The sequence below is a fragment of the Bombyx mori genome, chromosome 9, assembly GCF_030269925.1.
Source record: "Bombyx mori chromosome 9, ASM3026992v2".
In the NCBI taxonomy this organism is placed as follows: Eukaryota; Metazoa; Arthropoda; class Insecta; order Lepidoptera; family Bombycidae; genus Bombyx; species Bombyx mori.
In genome coordinates, this window is record NC_085115.1 from 13589291 (window position 1) to 13602839 (window position 13549).

General features: G+C 39.1%; 1 protein-coding gene across 1 annotated transcript; it reads right to left on the reverse strand.

The window, feature by feature from the left end:
• Nucleotides 1-3481: 3481 nt before the first annotated feature.
• On the reverse strand, nt 3482-7711 carry LOC101738945 (uncharacterized). Its single transcript, XM_004931133.5, has 5 exons — nt 7556-7711; nt 7313-7462; nt 6501-6581; nt 4788-4888; nt 3482-3843 (listed from the first exon to the last, which is right to left on the reverse strand). The coding sequence occupies exons 1-5, from the start codon at nt 7586-7588 to the stop codon at nt 3579-3581; spliced, it is 630 nt and encodes a 209-aa protein (XP_004931190.3). The 5' UTR covers nt 7589-7711; the 3' UTR covers nt 3482-3578.
• Nucleotides 7712-13549: the final 5838 nt, after the last annotated feature.

Consider the following 13549-nt stretch of genomic DNA (forward strand, 5'->3'; position numbering starts at 1 on the left):
AAAGAAAAAATATAATTATAATAAAGAATACAAATGGGAATTTTATTTTTTAAAAATAACATCGCTGAGATGTGTGCCATCTACACGTACACACTCTTCCAATCTAGAACTCAAATTCGTGAAAACTCGCTGGCACATCGCTCGTGGGATATCGGACATTTCCTTGCGAATATTGTCTTTGAGCTGGGCAATTGTCGTCGGTTTATTGGCATAAACGCGATTCTTGAGGTACCCCCACAGAAAAAAATCCAGTGGCGTGAGATCTGGGCTCCGGGGAGGCCATGGAATGTCCCCTCGACGCGATATCAGTTTTCCATTAAACATTTCGTTAACAACTGCCAAAGACTCATTGGATGTATGGGATGTCGCGCCATCTTGTTGAAACCAGGTCCTGCTGTTATAGGCTTCAAAATTATGCTAACATACATAACATTGCTGTGTAGCGATCAGAATTTACTGTTGGGGATCGCGCCGTACAGATACCGCGACTTCGCTTACATTCTCCTCCGTTCTTATAGACCTTGGACGCCCCGCAGGTTTTTCATTTAATGTCGAACCCGAAGACTCAAACTTTCTGACCCACGATCTGATCACACTTTCACTCGGACATTGGTTTAAATCATGTAAATTAAACTTAGAACGAAATAAACGCCGCGCAATAGTGCCCGAATCGCCATTTTTGTAATACGTTTTCACACAAAAAGCACGCTGCTCACCGGTAAAACGCTCCATGGCAACTGAATTTCCGAGAACCAAGGAACCTATCCCCACTACCCGCACCCCGCTCCCGCTTTCCTGTCGCGAGTAATGTGATTTTGAAATTCGCACGCCTTTCTGGCCCACCCTGTATAATAATAAACCCGTTTCTGAGCAATAACCAACCCACCCTGCATAACTAAGCCACCCCCCAACCCGGCCACGCAATAAAAAACAACAAAAAACAATAAAACACAATACCTACACCCCTCACCCCAAAGAATACACCAAATAGATTCTGGATTTTATACCCACAATATCTGATCCCAAATCTTAGTTTAAAGTCACCATCCAAATTTAATCTAAATTCTCTCCTTAACCTACCGTTTATTATTCAAACAACATACCACAATAGAATACTCCACCCTATTTATTTATCCAAGTTTGTCTGTTTAAAATACAAACATCCACAGCACCTATACATATTCGCCCTTACAACAACATATATAGCAATATAAGCCGCTTCGGAGCCGCAGCTAAACCACCCTGCCTCCCCAAAACTACCCCCAGTACACTTACAATACCATACAGCATCTACACCCCAACCGGTACTTCGGTCGGAATTTGAGCCCGGTACCCACACACTTTTCTATTATAAACGCTATTTCAAACCAATACACCAATTCATATTTCTTTCCGTTTCAAATTAATTAAAATTCAATGAAGCACCACAACTTACCTGCTACCAAAACACAAAACACTATCCAATAAAACTCCCACACGCTCCTTAGTACTGTAGTGCTCGATCTAGACACACCAACCATATTACACACACTCACCAACATTAACACTAATTAAGCCTAGAATTCCTAAATTGTACATCGTTGTCCTTTTGATACTATCAAGTTCTAACCTCACTTAAATTGCACAACATAATTTTTACCGATGGTAGGACCTCTTGTGAGTTCGCGCGGGTGGGTACCACCACCCTGCCTATTTCTGCCGTGAAGCAGTAATGCGTTTCGGTTTGAAGGGTAGGGCAGCCGTTGTAACTATAATTGAGACCTTAGAACTTATATCTCAAGGTGGATGGCGCATTTACGTCGTGGATGTCTATGGGCTCCAGTAACTACTTAGCACCAGGTGGGCTGTGAGCTCGTCCAACCATCTAAGAAAAAAAAAAAAATCTACTTATTTATAATAATTTTCACTAGTACCGGCATTGGCTTAGTGGTTTGTTATTTTATGAATAACTACCGCTAAGCCCTTTGTTAATTAATTTTAGATAATTTTAAATTCAACAAAACCCCTTAACAACTCATAATAAGGCTTAGTTCCGCAGACTGTCTCATAGTTGGCCCATAGATGGTAAGTCCTCAGTCTAGGTCCTCATACAATCAGCTCTCGTATTGACTGGTCCTACAACCTACCCCCAACGGCAGCGTTCTGGTCTGTGCGTCCGGCAGACCCGACCGAGCGTAAGAGAGGTACTTCCTTCTATGTTTATAGTTTTTAGGGTACTTACTTACATATTAACGGCAGCGCGGCAAAATTTTAATGGTTAGCAATAGTAAAATTGCTCGTGTTTTGGTAAAAAAATTGCATAAATATTCGAAAAATATGGAAAAGCGAATCAGAGCACCCCACTTTCCACCTGGTCTTGTCTGCCCTACCCCTAGAGTGTATATAAAAAAACAGAGGCGCGGAGGGAGAGCAGTCCTCAGCGAAGCGGAGTACGAGTGACCGTGCTTCGGCACGCAAGGGCGGAAGGGCGGCTCTTCCCGCAGCGCCGGAGATAACGCCGATTCAAACTTAAGCTCAAAAATCAGCAAACAATAAGAAAACCAAAAGATAGGCCACTATATAAAAACATAAAGATTGCTTTTTATCGGCTTTTTAATAGAATTTTTGCCGCGGTGGCGTTAATACATAAGTACCGTTTTTAGCACCTTAAATATATTACTGCCTCTGGAATCGGTGAAGTATTTGTTCATCAGTGTACCGAAAGTTGGATAGCGTATATTGGCTGCGTATCCGTAGATTAGTGGTCGGGTTTGTGGTTGGAGGGCAAACCTACTGGGGTTCCAAATAGACACAGGCGTAACCCAACAAAGGGTCGGTTCCGGGAGCTGGCAGGCTGAGGGGTCCCCACCCGGACCGATTCTGGCACTGACCTTGGCAATCGCCTCCCCACGGAACACCCCAACCCCTCCCCCCTCAAATTTATATTATTCTATTCCCAGGGTTTTTTTGTTTGTTTTGCACTTGCCGAGGAAATTCCTTCGAGGGTGGCCGTAAGAGGCCTTCCTCCTGACACCGACGCGGCAGAAGTGGTGACGGCCATAAAAAATCAGGGTTTTCCGGCCAGATACGGGGAAATCCTCCCACCCTCCCCCGCCCTTTTCGGACGTACCATACAAATAAACCATGGTAGAAGTAAGACCTACCGCCTCCAACCTGATGGCAGAAGCAAAGACTCCAAAATAACCTGGTAAAAAATCTAAAACCGGACCTAGGTCATCAGAGCCAGCAAATATTATTTCTAACCCAAACCCGACAATGGCGGGACCCCAACACATTGACGGACACAAGGACAAGAATGTGAAAGACAAGATTAACAAAAACAAAAAGAAGAAGAAGAAGAAGAAGAAAAAGTCAGTCACCAACCAAGAGGGCGATGAGGTGCCCCCCAAGCCCCCGAGCCAAATCTAAACTGAAAATTTAACTGCATTAATCACTAAAGTAAGTCACATAATTTTGGGATTTAAAATAAAAGTCATAACAATTATGGTTCAGTCTAAATTTATTGACATAATGCAATCATTAAGATAATCTATCACTAAGTCATTGTGTTGCTTTTTCGTCAAAATCGCGTCCTAATACTAAGTATGGTTTGATTCGATGGTTTGATTCGAACACGATTCGCTAAAATTATTAATATTTTTTCTCTCCACATTGCAAGAGCAACAGACTGGCAGTCCTCCGCTTACGGAAGCTGTGTCGAGTGATTGCCCGTCTATACTGAGCACCAGGAACTTGAAATCAATTGTTACCTGTCTACACGTCAGGCTGTAGCTTATCAATGCTCCGTAAGCGAAATAAGATCTTTCGTATATATCAGACGACCTCGTGATGTTCCCTTCGTCACTGCAATCAAATAATAATAGTATTATACAAACTGGTTTCCTTTTTTTAATGTTTTTATCGCCTTCGTAGATAGACGAGCTTACGGCCTACCGAATGGTAAGTGTTTATAGTCACTCGTGGACGTCAGAAACGGTAGGAGCGCACTTAAGTCGCTACCTACAAATCAGTCAAATTATTATTAATCATTATTATTAAATTATTAATCAAATTATTATGGCTGCAAATTAGTCATGAGTTTCGGTTTGAACGCCAAGTTCTGCAGAAGCTAGACGTTTGCATTCGGCAACGCTTAACATCGAGTGAACCGTGCGCTCGTCAGCCAATACAGTAATAAAAAGTACTTTCAGCCTGTACTAATTTCGCTAAGGTACAGATATCGCCTACGACGGATTTAAGTTACAGACATCGCCCACGACAATACAGCCGTACTATAAAATTGAGACTTAGAGCTCACGTCTCAAGGTGGAATTTATGTTGTTGATGTCTTTTAGTTCCGGCAACTATTTAGCACTAGGCGGGCAGTATTGGGCACGATTAAATGTCACTTCTGTTTCCTATGAAACTATGATTTAATAGACGTCCAGCTAGCTCTACATGTCAGTTATAATAATCTTGCCAGCAATCAACTTGCAATCAACTAGCAAGATTGCAGGCAAAAGAACTCGTGGCCGTATTCCAATGCGCCGGTCCGACCAAATCCGCACCACTCTGGATACCACCGTCTACGATGCCATGCACACCGCCGAGAACAGAGAAAGATAACGGGAGGAGATGGTCACGACTATTGGCATTGCTGAAGTCCACGGGCGACGGTAACCACTCATTATCAGGTGGTTCATATGATCGTCTGCCTACAAGGGCAATAAAAAAAAATCAACAGACATGAGGAATGAGACTCAGGGAGGAGGGCTCTGTATCCATTTACGGCGTCAACCAAAGCATACCTGCACTTAATGACGTTCACGATTTGCTTAAACTTCTCATCTTGAACAACGAACCGAATGATGCCGTTCTCGTCTTCAATTTCGTACACCTGTGTAGGTGGCTGTTCAAGAAACACATTCATTATAATACGTTTTAGTCTAAGTACAATTGAAGCGTTAATGTCAAGATCTATACTCTGTTCCAATTACGAAGTCCCTTTTCACACGACTTAGAACGTAACTCTTTACGTTTCGCATAATTTGAAATAATAATCATTTGCCATTTCAAATTATGTATATTATTTATTATTTAGTTCATGGGCGTTAACTTACAAAATACACAAACAATCTAAATCATTATACAATTAATTCACACATATAATAACATCACACATATAATAATTCACACATAACATAATAATAACATCTGTCTTAGGGGACTTCGTAATTGGAATAGAGTATATAGAGAGGTAGATATAGAGAGATACAATGAATAAAAGCTACAGGAACCCAACGAAAAAAAAAAACAATTTAAAAGTATTGTTCGTAAATTCCAATTAAATCAAAATATCATTTAAACACAGCTCTTGTAAATTATTAAATAATAATATCATTAAACTACTAAATGAAATTTAAGAACATTAAATACATTAGTGTCGAGGGGTGAAAGGTTTAAGTGACATTTTTGCAACTTTACAAGAGATACAATTTTATTCTTTTTTATTGCTTAGATCTTGAGACATATCCACCTTGAGATATAAGTTCTAAGGTTTCAGTATAGTTACAACGGCTGCCCTACCCTTCAAACCGAAACGCATTACTGCTTCACGACAGAAATAGGTGGTGGTACCTACCCGTGCGGACTCACAAGAGATCCTACCACCAGTACGAAGCCATTTAACGATTTGGAAAATTTGGAAAAAATATCTAAACATAAAATTTCTTCTTTACTATTCGAATGAGCTAAATTTAATTGAAATTCAATTAAAAACATCGAATTGTTGATAGTAATACCAAATAAAACGGACCTCTAATTACAAAAATAAAAGTAGCGTATTAAGGGAAATGTAGATAAAGCCAGATATCCTATCACCCCTCGATACGATCTATGTTTAGTTGTTCGTATATTATAGCCTCAAAAAATGTTATGAAATCACCTTCGCTCGATTTCGTTAACAAAACCTAATCCATCCGAAATTTTACTCTGATATTATTTATTTACATTTAATTTTGATGCGATTTTGAATAACCGGTACAAGAACAGATCAATTATTGGAGTATAATCTCTTAAAGGAGAGCAACTTGTGGCGGTAGCCATCATACAATACAAGATATTTGACAAATGCCTGAACCTCGCTTACGACATTTTCAAGATAAGCTTGCATAAATACAAGTTCCGAACAACAACATGCCCCCCATAGACACAGCCCACTGAGTTTCTCGCCGGATCTTCTCAGTGGGTCGCGTTTCCGATCCGGCGGTAGATTCTGCGAAACACTGCTCTTGTCAGGGTCAGTGTTAGCATCACTCTGGTTTGAGCCCCGTGACCTAACTTACTAGTTAACGCTGAAATAGCCTCTCAAGGCTATCAGCTTAAGTAGGAAAAAAAAAAACAAAATTCGGACCCACGGTCTACCGAGCAAAACCCGCTCAGGGGAAGATCTTCCCTTTGTCGTATATTCCCACAAAATGTTGAAAATAATGTGTTGAAAATAAGTGTGGGTATTAACTTACCAGTATCTTAGATTTGCAGATTTCTACGAAGCTACCTTGTCGATGACCGACCACCCTGATCGCGTCGGCTATTCCCCAACCCTGCCGAGATAATAGTTCCATAAGGAATTTCTATAAAAGCCTTTTTATTTCTTGCAAACAATAATTAAATTCTTATAAAATATACACTTTTTTATTATTCTTAGAAAAAACTTTTCTTCGAGTTAAGGCCTCCTCCTCCATAAGGGATTAATGAATAAAAAAAATCACTTTCGAATTCACATCGAATTAAGAGGCATGTCTCGCATGAGCTAATTAAATATTGATAAGCAACTGAGTCTACTAAACATTTAATGCTTTAGAGCTATAAGCATTATAAGCCTCCACGAAGGTCGCAGTCTGATTGCATAGCTGGTGGTAGGACCTCTTGTGAGTCTGCACGGGAAGATACCACCACCCCTCCAATTTCTGCCGTGAAGCAGTAATACTTTTCGGCTTGAAGGGTGGGGCGGCTGTTGGAACTATATTGAGACCTTAGAACTTATCTCTCAAGGTGGGTGGCGCATGTTACGTTGTAGATGTCTATGGGCTCCAGTAACCGCTTAACACCAGGTGGGCTGTGAGTTCGTCCACCCATCTAAGCAATAAAAAAATTAAAAAATAGCAGAGCGCCCATCCCGCCCTTCGACCAGAAAGCAAGACTACTCCCCGGTTGGAGTAGGCAGGATCGTTGTACCAATCCATGCGGACCCATAATATGCAATAGCATCAGACTAAACTACTGTCTACCTTATAAAAAGTTACGTGGCTATGTGAATTCAAATAATTCTTACCGTGCTATTTAATAGGCTATTGATTTTATCGGTTGGATAGTCCTTAGATTTTTCAAAACACATCTTTTCGCCTCTGCATCCCGGTGGCATTTCGACTATAAGTGAATTGTTGTTCGAAATTGTATTGCCGACACTGAACTGAACCGACCCCTGAAAGAAATTCAGATTATTAACACTCAATTCTCGAATTGAACAGCTACTAATACAATTGTTAAAAAAAATAAAATTAGCTTCACGACTCACAATTAAAATCAAAGCTCTTAGTATAAGTGACATTTTTTTTTCGTTTGCGCTCTTCGATGAGACTAATATTTCGTGATTTAACGTGAATATAACTTAATGTTAACAATACGAGCGCTGGTTCTGTTGTGGCGATGTAGGGCGCTCCCGCAGCTTTATATTGAGAGAGCAACACGTGAAACTTATAAACACTTCTTATCAGCATTGTGACGTATCACGCAAGTTTCCTTTCTATAACGGAATATAAAAAAAATACTAATGAATAACTCAAACAGCATTATCTATATATATTAATACGTGAAGCAAAAAATTTGTACCCCTTTTTACGAAAATTGCGCGGACGAAGGAGTATGAAACTTCTCACACTTATCTATACTAATCTACACTTCTATACTAACATTATAAAGAGTAAATATTTGTTTATTTGTTTGTATCGGATAGGCTCCGAAACTACTGAACCGATTTGAATAATTCTTTCACTGTTTAGAAGCTACACTGTTCCCGAGTGACATAGGCTATAATCTTATTTGAAAAAATAGGGATCCTTACTAAAACCCCAATAATGTAACCCAAGGTGTAAAAAATTACCTAAAATGTTCTTTCGCGTGCCCTGCGAAAACTATTCATGATAGAATACAATAATGTACTACGACTTTGTAGAACACATTAATATTTACAAAAAGTGTCGCCACAGCATATTTCTAACTATTATAGTTATGCCGCAATAAGTGTTCTTTTATTTTAAAAAATAAAACAACGTCAAATATCGTTGAAATTTTTGTTAAAGACCCGAGCGGAGCCGGAGCGAGCCGTTTGTAGAGAATATAGAGCAGGAGTGCACAATGCTATTTTTTATTTAATTATGCATTAAATCAATAATAAAAAAACATTACAGATATTACCGTGTATTTGACACACACACATTATAATATATTATATACTCTTTGTTTACTGTCAAACTTTTGCTATTGCTTAAAGTCTGTAGTTAAATTGACAATAGATTAAGATTTTTAATCTTTAATATTATTTGTCTAAAGTGTAGCCTTAGCGAAATCTGTGATTATAGAAGTGTATTAATCTTTGACAATAGAACCATGATAAAGTTCAAACCTATAATTTCAAATAATTATTGTCAAATTTCGATAACCGGGGGACCACTAGTAAATACTATTGCGTGGTCAAACATATTCTTGTCACCAGTTAGTCCCACACCAGTGAGAATAATAAAAACTGCTATGACATCTTATTATTTCTGACGTTACGAGTACTTTACATTTTTCGTCTTTAAAGAAGATCGATAATTTTTTTTCTTTTTAATTACTTTTAAGTATTTTTGGGACTTAATCTCGCTTCGATATCACGGAAAACTAAGAAAAACCGTAGTTTTACCGATCGGTATTAATCGGTAATTTAAGTAGTTTTCCTAATAATATCCGATTCAAGAAAACTTGTGACATTATTATAATAAAAAAAAACCTATTAAAATTTATCTAGTTCATCTGAGGTAGAACATTTAATATTATACAACTGCTACATATTGGCACACGACTGTAAGCACTACGTGTTGCGACTAAGTCATATCGTTGAGTTAGAACGTAAAATCGCGAGTGAATCCGCGAATTTGTTGCTAACTAATTTAGTAACGACATGTGACGTAGCCGCCGGATAACAATCGGAAATCGTAAGAATGACGTAGTTCTGTGACTTCACGATTTGAAAGATTTATAATTATTTGCATGATTATTATTATATTTATTATTTTCTTTCGGTATATGGCCAGACGAATTCTCGTAATTTAACGAGTTATAAAGAGCGTACGGTTAGCGTGGTATGGACATGTGATGCGCAGAGAGAAGATGCATGTGACCAGGAGATGTATGCAATACCGTCTTTACCATAAGGGCACACGGGGCCCGTGCCCAGGGCCCCCATTCTCAGGGGGGCCCGAAAGACCAAAAATTTATCTCACACGCTTATTCTCAAAACATTTTTCTTGGGCACATTACCCTTTTTTCACAAATTAGTAATCAGAATCAGTAATCAGAATTACAAGATATACTATGCCTATAATAGAAGTTTTTGCTCAACAGACATCCCGAAAGAAACCGTTATCGAAATCGTAACCAAAAAAACCAGCAGCATTCTAATATCATTAATGACATATTATATCATACTGTATATGATTACCTATAATAAATGGTCATACTCAGTAAAAAAAATGTTATTATAATTCGCTTTTTTTACTTTCCAAAAGGGTCTCAAATTCTTGTGTGCCCAAAGGCCCCATCCTAGTTTAAGACGTCCCTGGATGTATGGAAATGGTATTGCAAGGTAGAGGGGGAAGAGGTCGACCGAAGAAGACATGGATGGAGTGTGTGAATGACGCTATGAAAGAGAGAGGAGTAAGTATTGAGATGATGGCTGTTAGAATAGAATGGAAGAGAAAAATTAGCTGAGCCGACCCCACATTTTGAAGTCGTCGTGGCCTAACGGATAAGACGTCCGGTGCATTCGTGTTGAAGCGATGAACCGGTGTTCGAATCCCGCAGGCGGGTACCAATTTTTCCAAATGAAATACGTACTCAACAAATGTTCACGATTGACTTCCACGGTGAAGGAATAACATCGTGTAATAAAAATGAAACCCGCAAAATTATAATTTGCGTAATTACTGGTGGTAGGACCTCTTTTGAGTCCGCACGGGTAGGTACCACCGCCCCGCCTATTTCTGCCGTGAAGCAGTAATGCGTTTCGGTTTGAAGGGTGGGGCAGCCGTTGTGACTATACTGAGACCTTAGAACTATATCTCAAGGTGTGTGGCGCATTTACGTTGTAGATGTCTATGGGCTCCAGTAACCACTTAACATCAGGTGGGCTGTGAGTTCGTCCACCCATCTAAGCAATAAAAAAATACCTAGTGGGATAAGGTGGAGAAACAGAAGAAGATGGCCAGACAAATCTTAGGTGTATCTAAAGCTTCATATGGCTGTCAGAGCCCGTAGACATAACGTGATAACCGATGCTCACAGTGAGAAGGGTTCGAGTAAACGTAAATTGCGATTCAATTGGGTCAAAAATAACAGAATAGCTAATCTTTTGATATTTTAACATGAGATATGATTGAGATATCTTTTAATAAAAGCTTTTGAAATCCTGTGGTGTATAAATTAAATATGTGATTACCGAGTTTTGCTCGTTTTTATTTTTTATAACGCCATCTTGTTGTGTCTTTAAAGCAGTAAAAATAGAGAGAGAGAGAGAGAGAGAGAGAGAGAGAGAGAGAGAGAGAGTATTCTTTATTGTACACCAAAAAACAAATAAACAGTGCGATACATTAAACACAAAAAAGTACAATTGGCGGTCTTATCGCCAAGAGCGATCTCTTCCAGACAACCATCAGGTGGACAAGAATTATTTGGAAACGAACTACGCGCGGTGTACCATTCCAGTGAAATACATATACATACATGTATGTACACATACATACACATATACATATCTCCGTAAATATACATAAAGTTAATACACAAAGTTACAAAGTATTATAATATAATACTAATAGTATTATTATTAGCCAATAGATGTCGGGAAGAGTTGATCTATACTAATATTATAAAGAGGAAAGATTTGTTTGTTTGTTTGTTTCGAATAGGCTCCGAAACTACTGGACCGATTTGAAAAATTCTTTTTCCATTAGAAGTCGACATTGTCCCTGATGAACATAGGCTACTTTTTTTAATTTTTTTTTTTTTTGGTTTCATGTGTATTTTAATGTTTCCGAAGCGAAGCGAGGGCGGGTCGCTAGTTATCGATAAAGTTGTATTGAAAACACGAATAAAACAACATTTTCTGAAAATAAATCGTAGCTAGATCGATTTATCGCCCCAGAAATCCCCTGTATACCAAATTTTATGAAAATCGTTGGAGCCGTTTCTGAGATTCAGATTATATATATTTACAAGAATTGCTCGTTTAAAGGTATAAGATAAATAATGAAAGAAAATACAAGTATTGGCGATTTATGAAAATATAAAAAAATGTTGGGTGTTTTCATTTATAAATCATTGATATTATACAAAAATAATCACAGTTTTATTGCAAACTAGCGACCCGTGCTCGCTTCGCTTCAGAAACTATAATTTATTATTGATTTCTTCACTATTTAATGGATGTTATACATAAAAATCTTCCTCTTCAATCACTCTATCTATTAAAATATCAGTAAATAAAAAGAGTTTATGTTTGAGTTGATTATAAAACAACATTTTCTGAAAATAAATCGTAGCTAGATCGATATATCGCCCCCGAAATCCCCTGTATATAAGATTGTATATCAATATTGTCAGATATCTATATGTCAAGCTCTCTCTTTATTCGTAATTCCACATATTTCTTATTTAGAGGTGGGTAAGTATTCTGCTGATGGTAGTTTGTCGGGTTGACGGGAGAAGGTCAATCACTTAATAATAGATTTAAAAACTTGGGAATTACGAGGATAATATATATATTATTGCTTAGCTGGGTGGACGAGCTCATAACCCACCTGGTGTTAAGTGGTTACTTGAGCCCATAGACATCTACAACGAAAATGCGCCACCCACCTTGAGATATAAGTTCTAAGATCTCAGTATAGTTACAACGGCTGCCCCACCCTTCAAACCGAATCGCATTATTGCTTCACGACAGAAATAGGCAGGGTGGTGGTACCTACCCGCGCGGACTCACAAGAGGTCCTACCACCAGTAGAAATACGAGTACTTTTGAATTTAAAAATATGGTTTTCATGGAAAAATACATAAATTTTTACTACTGTTATCTCGTGCTTACGTCATGTCGGCTAGTTAATTAATCAGTGGCTTTTTTTAATGCCCTTGTAGGCAGACGAGCACACGGCTTCCCTGATGGTGAGTTGTTACCGTCGGCCATGGACTTCAGCAATGCCAGGGGCAGAGCCAAGCTGCTGCCTACCATTAAGTACTCTCCACAAGTCTCGTTTGAAGAAGGACGTGTCATAGCGCTCCACGGTTTTACTGGACATTTAATATTATGTACCCTATAATGCAAGAAGGTATTGATAATTTCCCCAAAATGAAATGTTCAATTGACTAGGGAAATTTGTTTCCAAACAAAAAATACATCTGTAGGCCCGTAGCCGTCGTCACAATCACGTTCTATAAGCACTTACCATTAGGTGAACCGTGAGCTCGCCCATACATCTAATACAAAAGAGATCTGTGTTCATGTGTAAACATGTTAGAAGTGAAACATTCATATGTATTTTTTCTCATTCTCTCTCAGGCTAAATGCTTTAGGAATATTTTATGTTTGTCTCTTTTTAGTGTCGCTTTTGTAGGGTCATTTCAGTTTCGATGAGTTTCGATAGGTAGGTACATAATGGCGATCAAGATGTTTGATCCGGTGATTTGCAAGCGAAGTACATTGTCCCTTGGTGACACTCCACAAAACTTGCATATGTCCGGTCATGACCTATGCAAGTGTAATGTTCGCTCACGCGCCCGCACCAACTTGAAACCCCATGAAATCATCAATCCCGTTTTTGCAGGATAGCCATCGGAGCACCGTGGTTTCTGTGTAGAGTGGATTTCCACGACGATCTGGGGTTAAACTCCGTCAGTAAGTATCTACAGTCGGCATCAGTGCGCCATTTTGAGAACTCGGCACGACACGAAAACCTTCTTATCGTGGCCGCCGGTAACTACATACCCGATCCTGCGGATCGAGTGGTGAACAGTCGACGTCACCCAAAACACGTCATTTCTTGTGCTTTTAGGTGTTTTTAGATAGGTCAAGCACCGGTCACCGTTCTCGTCGAACCCGTCACTTGCAACGAAAGGTTCGGCGAGTAAATAAACCCATAGACACAGCCCACTGAGTTTCTTGCCGAATCTTCTGAGTGGGGCGCGTTTCAGATCCGATGGTAGATTCTGCGAAGCACTGCTCTTGCTAGGGCTAGTGTTACATAAATTGGCGCACTTA